The sequence below is a fragment of the Eucyclogobius newberryi genome, unplaced genomic scaffold, assembly GCF_026437365.1.
Source record: "Eucyclogobius newberryi isolate DKJ021-1_F unplaced genomic scaffold, fEucNew1.0.hap1 SCAF_11, whole genome shotgun sequence".
Lineage (NCBI taxonomy): Eukaryota > Metazoa > Chordata > Actinopteri > Gobiiformes > Gobiidae > Eucyclogobius > Eucyclogobius newberryi.
Genome location: NW_027315735.1, coordinates 17,778,107 through 17,800,195, shown reverse-complemented (window position 1 = coordinate 17,800,195; position 22,089 = coordinate 17,778,107). Strand labels below are relative to the sequence as shown.

The 22,089-nt window shown below is 39.3% G+C and overlaps 1 protein-coding gene across 2 annotated transcripts in view; it reads left to right on the top strand.

Annotated features, from left to right (window-relative positions):
- slit3 (slit homolog 3 (Drosophila)) overlaps window positions 1-22,089 on the top strand; it is a 224,306-nt gene that overhangs the window by 163,518 nt on the left and 38,699 nt on the right. For both annotated transcript variants that reach the window (XM_072436358.1, XM_072436365.1), the window contains 9 exons: window positions 4,546-4,617; window positions 7,547-7,710; window positions 9,668-9,812; window positions 13,401-13,472; window positions 14,514-14,585; window positions 16,110-16,181; window positions 18,824-18,967; window positions 19,325-19,488; window positions 20,811-20,961. In XM_072436358.1, coding sequence (XP_072292459.1) covers window positions 4,546-4,617; window positions 7,547-7,710; window positions 9,668-9,812; window positions 13,401-13,472; window positions 14,514-14,585; window positions 16,110-16,181; window positions 18,824-18,967; window positions 19,325-19,488; window positions 20,811-20,961 — 1,056 coding nt within the window. The remainder of the gene's footprint in view (window positions 1-4,545; window positions 4,618-7,546; window positions 7,711-9,667; window positions 9,813-13,400; window positions 13,473-14,513; window positions 14,586-16,109; window positions 16,182-18,823; window positions 18,968-19,324; window positions 19,489-20,810; window positions 20,962-22,089) is intronic.

The following is a 22,089-nucleotide window of genomic DNA, read 5'->3' as shown; positions in this document are numbered from 1 at the left end:
ACACACGCACACACACACACACACACACACACACACACACACGCACACACACACACACACACACACATCTCCCTGTGGGCTGTTCCTAAAGACTCTCCTCCATCACTGACTGCACAGGCCTTTTTACTGCATCAGGAGGGACCACTGCACTATGGATACACACATGTGCTGCGCTGTGTGCGCGCTGAGTCAGGGCACACATACACACATACACACACACACACATACACACATACACACATACACACACACACACATACACACATACACACATACACACATACACATACATAGTAATGGGACAACTGCCCAGGCCACTGCAGCGGTCACTGCAGACCAGTGCAAATTAAACTGAAAGAGGAGAGCTGAATAGGCACTTTAGGATAGGAACATTATGGAGTTTAAGAATATAAAGCCAACCTTTGTTTTGTGCAGTGTAGTGCACTTTTACCAATATAATTGCGTCCAGTTGATTTCAATATGGAAAAATCAACACCCTGCAAAATGTTATAAAAAAACTTTTTTTAATAATTCGAAGAGGAAACATGGGTGTGCTTTTTGGAAATCAAACTCTATCAGAGAAATACAACAAAAAAGAGTAGTAACAGACACAAAAAAGCTTCTACCAAAATATAACGTCATATTGGAAACTGCTGTGAGTGAGATAATCACAAAGTATTTTCCTGACCATATAACATCAGTGGTGAAACATTTGTAGAAGAGGTTTTGAAAACGTTGCCAATATTCCAGTTTGCACTTTTACAAAGGAAGTTGATTATAGTGTTATGGGATGTGTCAGGGCTGCAGCATTACAAGAGCTGGGTGCAAAACCAGTGGAAAGTACTCGTTTAAGCTGAATACTGGATGTGAGAGCAACAGAAAAAATGGAAGTTTCACATATCCAGCTAACTACATGAGACTGGATCAAAGACAGTCAAACCCAGAGTTGCTTTTTGTTCTGAAATTAACTATTTTGTGTTAGGTATATGGTTAAGTTGAGTCCCTTTTTCCAAAAAGTACACGCTCAATAAAGTCCGTTCATTTCACAGGCACACGATGCAGCCTAAATGAATCCGAAGAGAATGGCTGGAGTAGAAAACGTAGTTGTGGAATTCTAAATGTTGCTTGTAGTATTTGTCTTGGCCTTGCACTGTCCAGTCCACATTTTATTAAAGCAAAGAGACATGCAGCGAGTTTGAGCCAGAGAGTAACTGACGGAGAAATTGTAGGGGAAAATTATTGTTATTCCACTATTAAATTATAGATTCTGTGTGGAATCACCTCTGACAGGGCTGGACTCCTGAAGGGTGTGAAACTCAATCTGTCGGACAAGGCCAGGGCCACGGAGGCTGCAGCGAGGAGGGGAGAGGCCACAAAGACGGAAAACAATACAAAGTGTGGCCTATTTTAGGAGTCATTGTTGAGTCTGTGAAAACCTTCCAGTAATGAGGATTTGTGAATGTGATGTTGAGTGAGTAGGCTAATCAAAGAAATAGACTTAAGCCAAAACTCACAGCACAGATTGCTATCCATGGGTTTTAGTTTCCTGTTTAAAGGCGCAAGTTTGAGCACTTTTGACCACTAAAAAGATACATGTTTTGAATTGTTATGTTAATTGCTATGGCTACTGTAATGGCAGAAAATGGGTCATGTCATGTCATTCTAATGTTGTTTTAGGCCATGACATGTCACGGAATTAATATCTTTGTTGTTCTCCTGTGTGCAGATGGGATAAGAATATGAGGTCCTGATTATACTGAATATCTACTGTCCGGCGCCTCTTAATCATCAATTAATGCGTCAGGACCGGATTCAGTGTGGAAATGGTCTTTGATTAAACCTCTGAAGAGAGAGCTGGAACCGTCACGGACGTGATAGTCTGGTCTATCTCTTTTTGAGCTGATTTGGGTTGTGATTATGTTATGTTTGTTACCACCTATAAAAGGTGTACTTTGTAACTTGTAAAGTTAGGTAGGGACAGAACGAACTTGTCTTAGGGAAAGTGAGGGTGTTTATCCACTGTGCACGTGAATAAACTTCCACCTTTTGAGAGAGACCGAGAGACTCTGTTTCTGCTTCAAGTTATTGCCTGGTTACTCTTTACTTGATCATTGTTTACAGGAAACTGCCGTAACAATTTAGTGCTATTTATTCTTGTAAAAGGTTCTTTTTTTCAGACCAGAGTTTGTTCATTTATATGTCAGTTTCAACTACTCACTTGCAATCTTCATCCGAGTGTCACGAGATGTTGCTCTGACATGCTTTTTTCAGCCTTTCGCCCACCGGTAGAGGCAAGATGACAGCGCCATCTGCAGTCTGACTTATTTAGGACAGTAGGCCTATCCCAGGTGTGGGACAGTAAAAAGGCCGCCGTGTCCCAGTTTATCGTCCCATGGGCACGTTTTGTATTTCAACAAAACACAAAGCAGAACAGCAACAAGTCAAATCAGTCATTTCGGATCATTGTAAAAAAGAGAACCCCATTATGGACTGCTATGGCGCAAACATCACCAGGACACCAAACATTGTCTATGGATTATGTGGTGGAAATATGGAAAAGTGCCCATGGGACTATAGACTGGGATGAGGGGGTCTTTTTACTCTCACACACCTGGAAAACTGTCCTAAAGAAGTCGGACTGCAGATGGCGCTGTCGACAGTTCAAAAACCTGCGTAAATCAGCTGACAAGACATGTCACAGCAACATCACGTCAGACAAACAAACAAACTATAGACCTTTGAAAAAGATTATCAGAAGACTAAATTAACCTCATTGGACTTATTGTTATCAGTCTGAAATCCATGGGCAAGTTCATGGATGTATGAGTTCAAGACATTCTTAGAACAATAGCAGACACAGAATTGTCTGTACAATTTGAAGATTTTTTCCTCCCTCCTTGACCTTGTTATTGCGCAATGTCAATTGTCATTTGAATAACGAGCTGGTCTCTCAACTTGCTCCGTTTCCATTCTTCCGAAAACAATCCGTCTTTGAAATCACAAGGTTTTGGCTGATGTTAAATAAATATGCTCCACGTTTTATCCATTTAAAGTAATGATCTGTGAAAATTGGGCAAAAACATTGGGGTGGCAGTGACTTGTGTACATTGGCTTCTGTGATCTGACAGAAAAATGATACTGTGTCTGAAATTGTACACACGAAAGGCTCTCTTATTAACACTTACCATTTACTATAAATATTTTCTCCCAAAAATAGCTTGGCAACCAATATAGTAGGTAGTTAGTCTTATATCAACACAATTTGAAAATGTTTTGTACATTTTTGCTCTACATTTTGCTTAGCGCTCAAGTTTTGAAGCATAATACCGTCTGTTTTATACGGAGAATTCCCTTGTTTAGCAAAGACAAACGGAATTAAGTCTTCCGTTTGTTGTAGGAAAGAGGGAATCCTAAACACAGCAAAACATTAAACATATTGTTCTTTATGTAGCATTGAGTTTGTCCACATAATTCAAACTGTACATCTTGTTACATCTTGTGTAAATATGAGCCTGTGTGCATCTATTTAGTCTTGTGGGATGTTGTGATTTCGCCCACCAAACTCTTCTCTTCCAAAAGCTTTGCAGGCTGGCACTAGTCAGTCAATGCAATCCAACCCCTTGTGCATCGCTTTGGAGGTGTAACTCTTTCTCTCTCTCCCTCCTCACTTTCTCTCTCTGTCTCTGTTGCTGTACGCGAAAGTGCTGTGAATCAATAAGCATTGTGTTTCTTCAGCGTGGGTATGATTGTGCTTTTGTTGTAATGACAGTCAGCCTTGTTTTTCATTCCACTTGGGGTCGATACTACATATGATACACAGGAGTATTTTATGAGAGGCCTAATAGCTAGAGACAGTGGTGACCCGTGCATGAGCTGGAGATGTAGAGTTCTCCAGCGTGGGCCCACGTGGGTGTGTGCATCAATAAATAATGAGTCAAAACTGTCTGTGATGAGCGGCACACTGGAGACTCCCTGCAGAGGAGCACAAAATACACTGGGAGCTGTAAAAGACATTTGAATCTTGATTCCAGGATATTTATCTTAATTTCCAATTTTGTACGAGTAAGGATCTATTTGTTTGATGAATTCTTACTTCAAAATATAAATGTATCTTTACCATGTATCTTTACTTTACCATTATTATTATTAGTAGTAGTATTGTTTGTTTCATGCCAGGTATTTTTATTATTATTATTTTATTTTATCTTTATTTTTATTTTCTTCCCTCCATTCCCTATTAAGATATGAGAGGACCTGTTTTTAAGAGTTTTTCTTTTTGTTTATAAGAGTTATTCTATTAAGAGTGCTTTTTAAACTTCCTATAAGTTAATAATCTGTCCTTTCCCCCTGCATCTACTGTGTTGTAACACCAAAATTTCCCAGTGTTTGGACATTAAAGGCATATCTTATCTTATCTTCCATACATTTAACTTACTTCCTTAACAATGTAATATTTGTACATTTTAAGCACTTTAGTATGACACTTTCAAATCACTGTAAAAACAGATATCTTTTTTAATGTGTTTTTGTCTTGTCTTTCCACAGCACTCTCAACAACAACAACATCAGCCTCATCCCTCTGTCCAGCTTCAACCACATGCCCAAGCTGCGGACCCTGTGAGTACAACCCCTCACTCGGCCCCCATTCAGTGCGTCTCTCTGCTCTGCTGCCTCTCAAATGCCACTGTCACATGCTGCCTGCCCCTCACACCAGCCCTGCGTGTAATCTCTTAATCACGCCATTATGAAAGAGCCACTCTGGCATTGTCTCATGACTGCTAACAATCATGCGGCCATTATTCACATATACACATACCCACATGCAGAGAGATGGCAGCACGGACAGAGCTGCGCATGTACCACACACGCGCATATAGCCACTTAGCATGAGTAATACTAACCTCAATAATGCCACAAAAAAGCCCTGGTGAGACCAGACAGCTCAGCCTGCTTTGACTCATCAGAAAGCCTCTTCTACTGATGTCAGCACATTATACAGATACAAACCCCGGTCCCATTAATAGAAAAAGATTGGTTTCGCTCTTTACTTTGATCAAGTATCGTACCTAACCGTTACCAAGGTTTCGGAACAACACCCTTAGGAAATTGTCTAATGATCCACTGGAAGCGTAAAAAAAGCCAGCGTGTACGTTTCTTCTGCCCACATAGACTTGACTTGTGCCAAACCATCTGCATATCGGGGTTTCCTCACCACATCACCAGACTGTACTTGTGTGTGGTCACGTAACCCCACTCAATGCTTCAGAATTGGGGGTTTCTAAAGAGTCATTCGCACACATGGTCGGAGAACCAGTGTATGTGATTTTAGTTGAACAATAAGGGCCATAAGAATCCAGTGAAAGGGCAATGTCTGTGATACTTCCTGCTTGTGCTTCAACTCTGGTGGCAGTACAGCAAGAAATCTGGCTTTTCAAATTGGATTCAGCACTTCTAGCAGACAGTTGCCAACAGATTGAGAGCAGAGTTACCAATATCCAATATCTTTTAATCAGGGCCTCTTGTCTGCTGCGGTTTTCTGTCAACACCGACTGAGATTCTCCATTGACTTCTCCTTTGCCCTCACTGTTTCTATGGTTTCCTTTTTAAAATATGCCTCTTTTGGCCTATTTTTCAATACTTGTGTTTTTTATCTCCAGCATCTTATATTGCATTTTTTCATATCAGTGTTTCCTATTTTCAATATTGTCTCCTTTTTGTCAGCTGGCTTCTGTAGCTCTCTGAAGTTACTGTTAAAATTGACTCTGAATTAAAATTGCTTGTAGATTAGTTGCATTTTTTAAATTAAAAGTGGTTAGTATTTGCACAAATTTTATTTTATATTTATGCTCTCAATTTTACTATTACCTCTGCAAATATGTTATATTAATTTCGCAATGGTGAGGGCAAATGAATAATGGCATTATGCTAAAGTTAAACTTTATGATAGCATCCAGGGCAGGCGATTTCTAATAAATGCTCACAGTCATTATGCAAAAAGCATATCAAAAATCTTTCTATTCCCTTTGAAACATGAAACATGATCATTTAAAACAACCACATTAACAAATGAATGGATACAAACACAAATAAATTTCCCAGTGAATATGATTGATTCTGATGGTGAATTCACCTTCACTTGTCTTTGGTTTTCTTTTCCTCGAGAAAACCAAAGGTAACGCAGGGCGGATGAGGATTTCCCCTATAGAGATTGCCTGAGGATAATCTCCAACAACTCCGCCACTATGCACTCCTATTCCAAATATAGTCCACTGTATTTTTGCAATCCCATTTCCTCCAACCAGAAATCATATTACCGTTTTTGTCTTTCATTCAGAAGCATACAAAAATGAGATCATGCCCCCTGCTGTGTGGATCAAAGATGTCCTCATGGTCCCCCTCAGGCCTCGCCACAAGCCACTGTCATTCACCAGAACATTATACGCTCTCAGTCACCTGCAACAACAAACAAATGGACTTGCTCAAACACACATACACTAGCTCTGCCTGTAGACCCCCTGTCTGCACCAGTCTCCCATGGGTTTTAATCCTACTTGTCAGTAATTAAAGCTGAGCCGAGGGTGGGCTGGGATGTGGCTATCTCCAGGCGGGGCCTCGACTATAAACTGGATTTATAATGGGAGAGCGGTATTAAAACTCACTGCCCCCGCTGCTAGCATCAATGAGCCCATCTCAGTTCCATAACAGGATTTGTCCTCTGTTTTATTACAAAGGGAGGCCTGTCTTCTGAAAGGGTAGATATCCCGGCTGGCATATAATACGCTGACAACACATTCTGCTGTTGGCTGTGTTGGACTTGCCAGTCCGAGGCTCTTAAAATGTTCCAGTCCACCTGATGCTTTGGAAATTGATGAGTCTATTTAATAGGGTCACAATGGGGAAATGTCGTATTGTGAGTAAACGTGTCCCCTCCTAAATGAAATACTAAATACTTTACACCTCTCCATTTTTCTGTAAATAAAACATTCACAATTGCCAGACTGTACATAACACATAACATACAATACTATAATAATGTTAACTCAACTTAAAAATGAAAATAAACCAACTATTCCAAAGTTAAGAGTGCTGTGGCCCACAAAATATATTCACAAAAGTTTAGGTTTCAGGACCCAGTATTCTAGAAAGTGGTAGTTAATCAGGATCATATACAATTCTCAATGACTTCATATAGCAGCCAGGGACAAATAATTGTACATTTATAGGTGTTCAGCTAAAGTGAAATGCTGCAGTATATTTTTATATTTGTGTAAGTGTTCACCCAAAGCTCAAACTAACCCTGTCACACTTTCGATTCCTTTCTCCGGTCCGTCCTCTGTGCTCACTCTCTGTGTGAATGGGCAGTGTTTCCTCTCTCATATTGTGAAAGACCTCTAGGGAAATGAGAGCTGAGGATATTGCGGTGTGTGCCTTCTCTCACCACTGGTGGAGGAGTCCCAAAGCTGTGTCCATACAGACAAGCTGTTGCAATCCTTTTAAAAATAGAGATTAGTTTAACATAAGTCATATATTCCATTTGTTCTTCTAGGCGTCTGCACTCCAACAACCTCCACTGTGACTGTCACCTCTCCTGGCTCTCTGACTGGCTGCGGGCCAGGAGAGGACTGGCTCCCTTCACCCAGTGCATGTCCCCCGCCCACATGAGAGGCCTGAACGTCCCGGACGTCCAGAAGAAGGATTTCATCTGCAATGGTGAGCTCACTAGATGGCACTCACAATTGTATTTAATGTTCATGGTAAAATACATTTCCAGGCAGTTCTATGGGCTGTTATTATCACAGGAAGTGATGATGTCATCTCTTCAAGTTATGGTTATTATAAAACGGTCTGACTTAGCTTTCATAACATTTATTTAAACAATGCTCATAAAATAAAGCACTTGGTCTTAGACATTTTTGAAAGTCTATGTTTAAAGATTTTCAGGTTTCCAAGGTTACATGAAAAAAGTAGGCGACATTCTTGTGGTTAAGTGACCTTGACCAAAGCATTGGACTCATCTAGCAATGGTAAAGATCACGTGTTCTGACCTTGACCATTCACTGAGCATCAAGTCAATAAGTTCATAATGATTAGATAATAATAAATCATTCATTGTGAGAACCTCTCGTCTGGATGCAAACATACTTATACAAAAAAATACATTTATTTTTATGTTTATTTAATTTAATTTGGGAGAGTGCACATTAATTATAATTAGAGTTAGCATGCTGGCTAATTTTCATCCGTAGTCCCATTGGCATGTTGGTGGCAGACAAAACACAGGACATGTGACTGGCACAAAATACTTCCACAGTCCATACACTTCGTACACTACATTAGCATCCAAATCCAAATCCTTTCATAATAAAATGTACTTAATTACTGACCTTTCTTTCCAGTATAACACAGTATAATATTCTGTAAGTATAAAGTTCAGCGCTGCTCACGCTGGATTGTATTCAATTAAATAAGTCGTTCCAGTAACATTATTTACATTTATGGTGGATTCATGCCAGCTTATGATGTAGCCATACAATTAAACCAGAAGGCAATTATTATAAAGGGTATTATTATCCTGAGCGTAGCGCAGAGTTCCTAGAGAAAAAATTATACTTGTAAGGATGCCTGATCAGCTGAAAAGCCTTGTGTGAGTGAGGTGGTGTTATCAGCAGCAGATAGTACAGGCTGTGTTTATAGGCGTCTGATTCAGCTCTCTGTGCTAATAGACTGTCAGCCCACGCTCTCTTTATTAGCCGTTAGCTCCATCTCCTCTGCTCTACCCTGGACCGCCTCTGACTGCTCCCGACTCGGTCGCATCGCCTTGTCTTGTTTTTTTCCCACCACCAGCCCCAGCCCTCTTTATCTAATGCACTATTCATGCTCCTGTTCTCAAGCTATTTGTCCACTTTATCTCAGCCTACCTCCTTAATTTCCTGTTGGTTTCGTCTGACGTAGTCTCCTGCAGTATCTACAGCTTCCTGGGTCTTCTCTCAAATGTGTTTTCTTTTGATTTGATTTTTATGCAATTTCTGGTCTAAAATGTAAATATTGTTGTAACAAAAATAAAAAATATGGATGACTATTTGAAAAGGGGACATAATAGATAGTACTGCATACACGGTTTCACTATACCTTCACAGAAACCCTCTTGAGGCTCAATTGAGTGTAGTTTAATAGCATGATTTCTGTTTTTCTATTAGATAATAATGTGAAACTTGCTTACTTCTTTTTTATTGTGTTGTTTGTTATGAAAATGTTCACATTATTATAGTCTTGGCATACTAGTTGGACATACAAGCAAAACAAATCTGTATGACATGTCTAATTTACAATGCTTCCCATCTAATATCTTTCAGGTTAAGTTTACATATATTGTGTTGGTGGTTCAGTCAGTTTTTTCTGCTTGGATGAACGTTTGTATCCATTCCGCTATATTGAAATCCAATTCAGTTCATTTTGTTGTCTTCTTCTAATATTAATAAAATGTGATTTCTTGTTCATTCTTGCGTATACCTAACTAGAAACGAATGAATAGTTTGTGTAGTTGTCAAACACAATACACAAATCACAAACAATTTCATCTGAATGTGTATTTAGAAGTACCCATAAACTTAAAACACCGGGCTGACCTTCATAATGACATTACCTTTTCCAATGTGTATCTCCACAGGTCCTGCTCAGACTGAGTCCAAACCATGCCTTCCTCCAGTGGCTGTGTGTCCAGCAAGCTGCAGCTGCAACAACAACATTGTAGACTGTCGCCGCAAAGGCTTGACAGAGATCCCTGCCAACCTGCCAGAGAGCATTGTGGAGATGTAAGTTATAATCAAGCCTTTAACCACAAACATCACAGTATGACACTTGTTTGAGGCTCCAATTCACTGTTTAAAAACATTATTTTTCATCCGCGAATGCATTGTGTTAACACAATTTACCATGTGTTTTGCTTAAGTTTAATTACCGTCTCCTTAGACACTATTTCTTTGCTTCTGCCCCTGTCTGGTCCGCGCAGCACAGCGGGACGTGTTTGATATCCATATTGATCGCTGCTCTGTTTGTTTGGATTGAGGACAGCTGCTTGATTGCCCTGTGTGTAAAGGAGCAATTCTCCCCTGCAATGCTGCACCACCCCCAGATTGCTCCTCTGCATACGTAATAGATTCACACACAAACCTCCCTTCGTGCACCACTTTCTTTATTTACCTTTTACCTCAATCAATGCAGCAAAACACATAGTCCACATATGCATTCATTTGCCAAAGCATACCTGACTCGTAGTTTGTTTTCTTTTCTATTGGATTTACCGGTATTCTAATAAATGGTGCTGCTGCAGCCCGAAACAATAGGCCATAATAGGATGATGAATTGTCAGTCTTCCTGTGTCGACAAAATCATCTTTCAGCATGCTCGTGGCAAGGATCACTGCCAAGATTGTGCAAGCGACCATACATTAGCAAACAACACTATATGTAGATTGATACTACCATGTCAAACACACAAATTTGGTGCTATAACAAAAGGCTCCGGGGGACAGCAAGATGTACCTAAGCAAGATTGTAGCGTGTCTTGTCAAATCTATCAACAATTTGATTTGACATTTTATCTTCTCCCAGAATATATAGATCTTTTTTTTTGTTGCTTGCAAAACTGCCCTCCCCATAACACATAGCTTAAGTGTCTTTGCCCTAACCTTGGAGAAGAAGCTAAATATAATTTCTAACCTGTTGTGTGTGCAGATTGTCTCAGTCAATATCACTACACGCTCTTTATTTATTTTGACCTCTTCCTCTAAATAAGATCTTGCAGGGGAGTGAGCTGAGTGAATTGAAAGAGGGATTTGAGCCAAAATATGAAGCACCTTGAAGTGTGGAGTGTTATGGCAGGGCTACGTAAGCGTTTCATTTCACTTATGGTGGCAGCTCTCAAATGGACAATGAATGGCAATAAATGTAACAAGATGTGATTGGAGCTACTGCTTAGAACCAACTATCCAATGTATAGGGCTATATGGTGATTACGTTAATAGTCTTAAATGTAGACCGAGTTTGGTTTGTCCAGGACTTAAAATTGCTTATTTATCAATTCAAAACAATTACCGGTACTCATTTGGATTTTTTTTTAATTACATGTTTCTATTTGGTGAGACTACACAATGGCTTAACTACTTAACATAATAGTAATAATCTAAAAATAAAAAAAAATGTATGTTAAGAATACTACCTTGATGACAACGATGAACATACTCTTACCTCAAACAAAACACAATTCAGGGGTAAATTCCGTCTGCATTAAGCCATAAAAGACTAGATTGGCTGTGGTACGTTGATAAACTTTTGTGGACACCTACACATTTTTAGCCAATCTTACCTTAAATCAATTTGTATTTACATTACATTATAACAACAAAGAATTACTCATTTATTTATTTTCAAAAACAAGTAGAAAATTATTTCAGACAGAATATATAAACACACACAAAAAAGAGCACAGCACATTGATCATTTCTGCCACACGCACATTGTTTCTCTAGTTGCATCACAGTTGTTTGAGGTCAACGTGGCCGGTCACCTATTTCTTATTCATGCTTCGCAGCTTTGTCTACCACATAATATCAACACAGATTAGTCCTTTACTTTACAAGCCATATTGATTTTATTCTACGCTTGCAGGAGTAGTTTAAGTGCTAATAGATATAACCAAGGACACCGCTAACAAAATGCATGGGATGGAGACTAGAGGTCACGCTCAGATTCAGGACATGGTGTTGACTAAAGAGGAGCAAAAAGAACAAGAACGCTGGATTAGTTCCCATTTATCATTCTGACAGATGACCCTGCGTCTGACCTTGGGACCTCGCCACATCCACTACTTCTTCAATTTTGTCTTCCCCCCATTGTACGCCACAGTCTCCTCACTTCTGTGTAAAAAAAAAAAAAAGGAGACAATGCATACGCTGCATAAGTGGAATGTGTGGGCCAGAACATAATTTAGGGTATTTCCCTAAAGGGGCTCTATGGATCTGTGCAATATAATAGAGAGTAATTCAACCAGGGCAATGTAATAAGTGTGCAATGTCCAGAGTAGTTCATTAGTCCCCTTTGGCACTATAACATTCAACACTGAACGGGCACAAAATAATCCTTGGACTTAGAGTAACAGGAATTTTATACAATACGGAGTTATTACAATCAGGAAATTAGACAAAATAACACTAGCCCTCCGACTGAAATGTTCATGAAAGCATACTTAACAACAAAGTAAATACAAAATAATGGAGAAAAAGAAGGAAATTGTGTTATAACTGATGAAGATTGGGAACATGTATGCACATCCAACGGAGAACCAAAAAATTCCATGTTTGTAAAGAATTCTGTCGGAAAAATATCTCACATTATACAAAGGGAAAGACTGTGGTTGTCAGGTGGCTCATCATGTGTTTTAAGACTGCTCTTTTATTTATAGATACTTTAATGAGGCAATATATATATTGTATTCAATTCTGACAAACTCCAACAAAGGAAAGGATGGATGGATAATTGTGGAATCTCTTTTTGGCTTCAATAAAAAAGACTTTGGAACAAATGGGACAGGAACAAAAGGGTACATATGCTAGACTCATTTGAACAGACTACTACTACTACTACTACTACTACTACTACTACTTTTTGCATTTTCGCCCTCTGTGTCGTTGCCTTTTGATTTAAAAAATATATAAGTACAATAAAAAAGTGACCAGGCATCATTCCGGGTGACAAGTAAAACATTGGTACTTGTAATGTTTGACCTAATCTGAGCTTCAAATATTCCAAACAATGTTGCATTGAAATGTACAATTGCAAAATGAAAACATTTAAAGGGCTTTACGACCGCTGCCAGTTCCACCCACCTTTTATGTACAATTTATGCAGCGAAGCGTTTCATTATTTTTGACTGACAGCAGGTCTGATACCGCCAGTTAGTTTTGCCTGGAAACATTATTTACAATGCAGCACCTCCTGGACACTGTGGTCACATTCATTTGGTGCATGCAGGAAATGGAAGTGGTCAGCGAGCCAGATTTGGTTTGCTAGACTTTAGCTTTTCTCACAGTCTGTAAAGTTCTCCTGTTTCTGCAAGAGCCCGGTCACATGTACGCTCATTATTATTGTGCGGAAACATGTCACTCAATAATTCACACAGCATGACCCGGAGTGACCCCCGCTGTAAACTGAAAAGCAATCCGCCCTAAACGCTGTAGATATTGCTTACAACAGGCACCTTTTGATCCCTCTGCTCCACTGGGGCTGTGGGCTTAACTGGACTTTGTATTGGGTGTGATAAATATTCAAAAGAAAAAGGTTTATTGTTGACTATATTCATTCATAGTTTCAACCATAGTCTTCATTCTCTTTCCATCTCACCAGACGTTTGGAGCAAAACCTGATTAAAAGTGTCCCACCGGGAGCCTTCACTGCATACAAGAAGCTCAAGAGAATGTAAGTCTGTTTCATTTAATAAGTAGTACCCATAGTCGAACCGTTTCATGAGTATAAGTTGATATATAGTCACAAATGACCATTACCATCGCCATTGACTTTATTTCAAAGAGTCAAATTGATGTAGATTAAATGCATTTATTCATTTATTTATTTATTTTAGATCTTACCACAATGTATTATTACTAATAGTAATGCTGCTTTTCAAGAAGATGGACTGGATTGTTTCTTATTGCTGGATAATTTTATTGCAAAAAGGCTGTTCATAAAAGACCTTTTAGAACCAAAGTAGCAGGATTATTAAAGAGTATAATAGAGAAGTTTAATGCTATATTGTGGAAAATATTCGGTAAAGTGATTACATCTTCATCATATGGATAGAAAAAGATGTATGTACCCTCCATTAGTAAAGTTACATTGGGCACGTTTAATAACCTTTTGAGCAATAAATGTTTTAGAATTATGCAATTGATAAAACTAAAATCTAAAATGTAGACACAATAAGTAAGTAGTACTTTGTTTCAGTTCTCTTGAGTCAGACATACATGTCTCCGATGTAAGAGAGGTGAACTTGTTCCCGTGTGATGATGACTTTTTTATAGACTGAAGCGTGCTTTTAGGTGCCACACTTCATCTCTTCTCACCTTCCATCATAAAGAAAAATACCCTCTTCATGCAAATGTTGAAACGCCAAACTTATGTGAGCTTTTAAGGTTACACTCACCCTTCTACTCTTCTCTCAGCTACAGATGGAGTTTTAACCTAGACAAAAGCCTTGAATAATATATTTTACAGAGGCACAAGTCCATGACATGAACTGCACTTAACATAGAGCCGCTGCCAGTTTCCCTCTCCCCCAGCGCTTTCCTGTCCATCACACTGGCGGCCTCATTTGCTGTCATTTTTTTTTTTTTTTTTTACAGTGCCTTGACCTCTGCTGATGTATTCTCATGATCATTTGTCACCCGGTTCACAGTGAATGTACGCCATTACTGTGTATTACGATAATGCACTTGGCTCATTTCTGCGTCTCTCCCACAGCGACCTGAGTAAGAACCAGATTTCTGATATTGCTGCTGATGCGTTCAACGGCCTGCGATCCCTCACTTCACTGTAAGTATACGAGAAGTCACCAGCCAACTGTCATGTCTCACTCACACACACAGCTTGTAGTTTATAAAAGCTGCAATTTTAGTCAACTACAGACTTAGACAAGGACTTGACCAAACATTATTGATTGGCGAGAGAATATACAATAATTAACAATTCCTAAAAACAAAGACCAATTTACATTTATGGTAAAAGTGGGGGAAAAAACAACAAAATCTGTAATATGTAGTAGTAAAATGTAGCAAGGTACTACCAATATGCAGATTTATATATGTACCGGTACAAGGAAAAAGTGAATACAATGGATTAACTGAACAAAATGCATTTAAAAAAGTCTAAAAAATTAAATCAAACATTTTCGCGTGCATTTGGAAACCTGGGAAAATGATGTCGGTGTAATACCTCATCCGTCCAGGAGTGATTCATTGTAGAAAAAGTCTCAAAAGTAGTCATTTAGCCTTCTTCTGTCATTGCTGATGTTGCATTTAGACTTTACTGTACAATAGCTCGTGTCACCTGTCATGTCTCATGTGTGAATACAAATTTTCACCAGGAAGCCATGACATTTCTGGACATTTAACACATAAAATATTGGAGCTGTCCAATGTTGACTCAAGGCAGCATGTTTATAATTACAACCCGTGTGTCCATGCAACTCAGAGGGCGACTGAGATAAGAACATGAAGGACAGTTTAATTTAAATCAGTTTGGGGCATGGAAATTAGACAGGCAGACAAGAAGGGCCAGACAAGGTGAACTCAGCTGAACATACAGAAGTCAGTAAGTGCTCTGACTCCTGCTGCAGAGGCCAGACCAGGCGCGGTGCCGCAAAACATAAAACCACCGGACTGAATTAAATACCTGCAACGGAAATGAGGAGATCGACTGTAATCTCATAATCATACAGGAGCAATGGGCTGAAACGCTGTTAGTGGGGGAAAATCTTTATTTCTACGCCGTGTGGTTTTAATATTTGGACTGTCGTGGGTGTCACCTCCACTAACAACTCAACTTTTGATTGATTAGATTTATCTGGCACAAGTTATGACAGTAGACACCTTTCTGAGTTTGGAAACAGTAAAGCTGCCTTGAAAATAAAAGTGCCCTAAGCTAAGAACATCATAATACATTTATATAGAATTAGGAGAGATTTTCTGTGGGACATTTTGCAGATGTTTGTACTGGATGTCTTTCCTGTCACAATCAACATTTGACAATCATCATTCAATCAACCCAGGGATTCAACTGCAGCATATACTTTGGCCAACTACCATCTGGCTGGGGGACAAAGGCTTAACAATTGCATCACTATTGCCTCTAGCGACCTAAGAATGTGGAAAAGGAAAAAGGCGAAAACTATTTTAGTTTGCAATGCATTCTCACTTAAAGGAATGCAAATTATTTGTTGTTACTCTTTGAAAGGTTTATTGTAAATGACTTGTGACTGCACACTGGATGGTGGTGTAGACAAAGGTAAGAAAACTCCTGATTTATAGTGTTTTTGTGTTCTTGCTCTGTCCTGTGCAGGGTGCTGTACGGCAACAAGATCACAGAGCTGCCCAAGGGACTGTTTGATGGACTGGCCTCCCTGCAGCTGCTGTAAGTACTCTCTGTGCACTAAACCTGTGGATGGCCCTGTGCACACTCAAGACAATGGTAAAAATGCATTATTCAGAGAACATTGAGCCAAACAAACTCTTCTGCATTGTATTGTGTACAAGAGTTCATACGAAGTGTTGGATATCTGTCTTTAGTTGTTTTGGAACGTGTCTGTCATTGTACCTTTTCAGACCTGGAATCTAGCTGTGTTCCAAATTCAAACGATTGCAATGAGACACAACATTATCTCATGTATATCATATATCATGCCCTAATCATGAAAGCACCGAAATATTGTGTTGTCAAAAATGTAGTAGCAAGTGTTTTGTCATATTGTATTTCTAAAAAAAAGTTTATGTCTGATATCGCTACACTTTGGGGGAAAAAAGCTTGGACCAATTTTTCAGAAAAAACATTTATTAAAGCTATCTATCATCCACTGTGACGCCTTAAATAAAACACCAACAGTAAATTCCCTTATCAATAGCAATTTTATCAACATTGTAAGGGTCTATTTATTGCTACATACTGTATTACTGTATATTGCTGTATAAGTAATTTAAGACGCTGCACTCACAGGTTTTGGGTATTATCATTACTGCACAGTAGCAGCTCATATAGTCCCTCCTCGTGCATTAACCTTCCATCTGCTCTACATTGTGTGTCTGCAGGGGTCTTCACTAAATGATCAATTTGAATCAAAATGGTGCACTAAGGTAAAACGTGATGGAGAGTTGCTGTTTAATTGTGACTAGTGCTCACAGTGCAGCAATATCTCGGCACAGAGAGCACTTCCGACTTCTGTAATGGCTACATTAGTGCTATATGTGGCATATGGTCCTCAGAAATGCCGCAGTCCACCACAGAAACAGCTAATGCTCAGGTTTTTCCGTCGTAAAGGGAAGTGAGGCAAAGAGAATGAGGATGAGTGGATCTTACACCAAACACCTTTTACAGCAGGCTGAGGCGGGTCATTAGGATGCATGCTGGGTAGTCCCACACAGGGAGGGGGCAGCAGTGTAGGCGGGGGTTAAACAGATAGATGGATAGTGAGTCGAAAGACAGCTTGTGCGTGCTAAGGAACAAAGTCAAAGCAGCATGCACAGGTTGGGAGATGTAAAATATGATTAAATACCGTAATTGAAATTATTTTCCCCCTTTAACCGTATACACAATTGCCATTTACTATTTTATGCGTTCAGATAAATGATGATAAATTCCAACGTGGGTCAGTCTAATTTATTTATTTGTCTCAACCCTTTTTTGTAAAAACATTTAATAATACAATGATGAATATTCCAGTACGTTGCTGTCAGGTATTCAAAGTCATTTGTGTTCAAGCCCACTGTGTAATAAGTGAAAAGCCCATTGTCTTTGAGCAGTAAATCATGCAGGACATCAGCTGTCATGGACAAAGATGTGTTTATTGCTTTGTATAGCTACTAAGCCGCTCTTTATTATATTGTTTGCACTGCTTTGTTTTAGTGATGCAGTTTGAAGTAATTAGTTCCCCCTGCGAGCAGACTAATGAGGCGTGAATGTGGCGGAGGGCTGGGTGTGCGTCTGTCTGTCGTACCTGTGTGTGTGTGTGTGTGTGTGTGTAGGGTTATACATACCGATGACATATTCTCTCTCAGAATACATAAACAAAAGCTGAATTATGTTTTCACAATAGCTCCAGAAACTGCTTTGCACTTCGAGACAACCGCTGTTGCTGTTTGGGCGTTACAAAAATAAATTTGATTGAATTGGTTGCCATTATTCAACACAAAGATGTGATTGTTGACTAATATGTGACTGACCACGGGAAAAAACGCCACAAGTCGGCCCCGACCAAACTGAGATAGAGAAGTTGAAGTTATGAAGAAGCCCCTGTGTGCTTCAGATAACACTGTTGGTTGTCTTAATCGTATACATTAAGCTGTTAAAAATGGGTAGTTTTTGGGTCTTTTTCCAACGCTCCTCGGGCCGTCACCTATTTCTAGCCTAGTCTAATTTGTGGAGCAAATCGCAAACACGTTTCTTTGTATATCAGCAGTTTTGATATTAGGATATGTCTACATTAAATCTCTCATAGAGTTATGAAGGCCCCTGCGCTCCATCTAAAATAATGACAGTAAACTAAAATAAGTGCAGTTGAAACATGTTGTTAATGCAAGTTTGTCTCACATACAATCTGGAGAAAAAAAAAGTATTCAGAATATATAGATAGAACAGTTTTTTTGTATAGCCCTGAAATCTTGGTTGCGACAGCTAACAACGTGCAGACACATGGCCCTCCTCTTGTCATTTACCTAATCCCTCTATCACATTTCTCATTTCCCTCCTCCATTCGCGCTGCCACTAAAACATTTCAGTCCAAATTAAATCTTCACCTGTCCTCTCCTCACGCAATTTCACATCCATCTACTACATTCCTTTTTTTTCTTCCAAAGTAAAGCTAGATATTTCAATCTCAGTAAATAGCTGAGAATAATAATATAGAGTCTGGGATTAGAATATGTCACCACCAAAATGTATAATAAATGAAGAGGAGGAAATACACTGAAAAGGATTGCCCTATGGTTACAATAAAGTTTTTGTTTATATTCCTTCTGTATTAAGAAAATAATAACTCATTTATTCATATGGATGTGTTTCAGGTTATTGAATGCAAACAAAATAAACTGTCTGCGAGTCAACACCTTCCAAGACCTCCAGAACCTCAATCTGCTGTCTCTCTATGACAACAAGCTGCAAACCATCAGCAAAGGACTGTTCGCCCCACTGCGCTCCATCAAGACCCTGTATGTATTGTGTACTTCACTATGTATCATGTTCATGTATCAGAATACTTTCCCCACTGTTTCATTGTTGATTTTCTAACTTTCTTTTGGTAAAATCAACCATTCTGAAAATCCCTCTGAGGCGACAGCTGTGTGATTTTGGGCTTTACAAAATCATTTAAATTGAATTCAGTTTTGTGTTGTTGTGTTGTAGTGAGTTTTCCTTGCCTTATGCTGTTGATCAGAATTCTAACAAAACCCATTAAATAGCACTAAAACTGGCATCCTAAAACAGATTGTGCAGCACTAGTTGATGTGACATCGCATCATGTTCCTAATTGTTTTTTAATTGTTCTCTTTCTTTGTCTTCCCTCCCAGTCACCTGGCACAGAATCCATTCATGTGTGACTGTCACCTGAAGTGGCTGGCTGACTACCTTTTTGACAACCCCATAGAGACAAGTGGAGCGCGCTGCAGCCATCCCCGAAGACTCGCCAACAAACGCATCAGCCAGGTCAAAGGAAAAAAGTTCAGATGCACAGGTACATTTACCTGCAAACTAGTTTTTGTCTGTGTCAACCTGTAGATTCTTTTGTAATGACAGAATGGGCTCTGGCTGGCTTAATAACAAGATCATTACAACTGATACATACAATTTGTTCCTTTATCAGAAGCAACAGCTCAGCATACACAAAGCCCATTCTCAGTGGTAGAAGAGTATCACTGTTATTTCTTTGATATGAGCCACGGGTCTCACTAATTACACTACAGGCCCGTTCACTTCACTGACACAGCACAATAAGTACCTCACCAGGGAGCAGTGCAGGCGGTGATCACCCACTTGTGTGAGCAAATAGATCCATATGTACACAGACTCTCCCCAGCCACAGTGTTTCTCTCATACCTTTTGTTTTCTAATGGCTTTAATATTGCTCACTAAAAAAAGCCTCCAGCCACATGTTTTATTCAATAATACACATACATTTATGTAATGAGAGAAATCATTGTTGCTAATTGCTCAATATTGCAGGGCAGGAAAACAAAGACAAAATCATTTCCATGTACATTTTCTATCACTAACTGTATTTTGCATAAAGATACTCATAAATGAATAAGATTAAATGTAGAGACAAATTTTGGCTCTGTTCTTTGCTTGGACCCTTCCTCTTTTCCGTACCATGCCTTGCACCTCCTCTTCCTCTCTGGACATATGTTGGTGGGCAATTCTTCCTGTGTGGGTCTGTTGTCTCTGCTCACCTGTATGGATGGGCCCCGTCCCCTGACTGACTGCTGATTGGCGCAGCTCACTGATTTGCCCCGCCTTCTTCCTGTGTGGACCTGCCTTCTCTGTGCAGCTGTCTCTTGTGCTTGATCTAACCATGTGGCCCCGCCTACTGTGACCTCACATGGTTCCGTCAAGCGCCAGGGACCGCCCGGCACATGCCCACCTGCATTTTCTAGCTAATCACAGACCTCGGACCCTTGGAGCTGTATAATTTTGTACATGTCTGGTATATGATTTCAACATTATTATTTTTCACTGTTGCCCTCAGAGGCAACTGTTGTTGTGATTTTGGGTGTTACAAAAATAAATTGAATTGAGTTGAATTTAATTGAATTGAACATTAGCAATACTGGTTGTTGCAGGCGATGCCACTAAATAAAGTCATCGTTACGTTCATTTTCTGGTTGCATTATACTTTCTCTATTTATCCTGTGACGTGGCATTGCTTTTCGGGAAGTTTAATAAAGACACATGTGATATAAAGGCTCAAGGATTCTAATCTAATCGATTTTCTTTATAGAAATGTGTTTTCTGTGAATCCTCTAACACATTCTACTGCCGGGCCTTTGATCTCCGCAGGCCAAGAAGACTACCGCAGCCGCCTGAGTGGAGACTGCTTCCAGGATTTGGTGTGTCCAGAGAAATGTCGTTGTGAAGGTACTGTGGTGGACTGCTCCAACCTCAAACTGACCCGCATCCCCCCTCATCTACCGGAACATACCACCGACCTGTAAGTCACACATACAGTTTGAAAGTGTATTATTAGGCGAAGGCAGTTGTTTATCAAGACATTCTTTTTTTTTTTTTTGATGAATCAGTAGAATAAGAATAGTTTGGACCAAATTCTAACACAAACATTGTAGAATTATAAAGGTAATAAACCACAAAAAGTACAAAAGTTGCACAACAGAAAGACATTATTCTCTGCTCTTTTCTTCTATACCAACTCACTACCACTAATCGAAAAAGGTTCTCTGTATGGAAAAATGTACATAAGGAATGGATCCTAGCTAGTTAAAAAAAAAAAAAAAAAAAAAAAAAAACATTTATACACTATTTATACTACAGTCATATTGCCGGCATGTCTGAATGTGTCTATGTACCAGTCTTTAGAGCGGCATCATGCATGTCACTTTTTATTCTGAGCTCCTCCAGCTAAATGTGTCTCAACAGAGTTTAGTCTCCAAGGAGTCGTCATCATGTCTGGAGGAGGTTCCCGCTCTAGAATACTGAACAGTCCAGTGCGTCAAGCCTTTAACCAACTGAATGTGGTCAGAGCATTACAGATAATAACACAATGTAGAAGCCCCATAATCTCCTAATGTGAACATGTATTAGTATCTCAAGGCTGGGGATGGATAACAGGATTCCAGGATGATGATTAGTTTGTTAAAAAAAAAGGTTTGCTTCCTGAAACACAAATCAACCATAACTTTATATTTATTATTGTCAGCCAGTGTTATGAAAATGTGATGCTTCTGTATTCTGAAAATCTTCCTAGCAAAGCCAGCATAATTTTTTTGCAAACAGTAGCTTGTATTTCAATCAGACTATGAGTCACAAGTTACCACTGTTTCCTTTTTGGACACATTTGGATATTTAGTGACCTCAACGGACCTGAAACTAGTTTTGGATTTTCTTTGTCCGACACATAATCTTAGAGGACAAAATGCTCACTTGCTTATTCTATAATTCCTCTAAATATACCTTCTGCTTTTTGGCAATTTTATGTCATTGATTTGCCTGGTTGGTGAATTGAATGTTACGTTTTGCTTGGGGTGGTGATAAAATATGTTGAGGGAATTGTGGAACATTTTTTATATGTATGGGAAAAGACTTCTATAATGTTTGTGGAAAG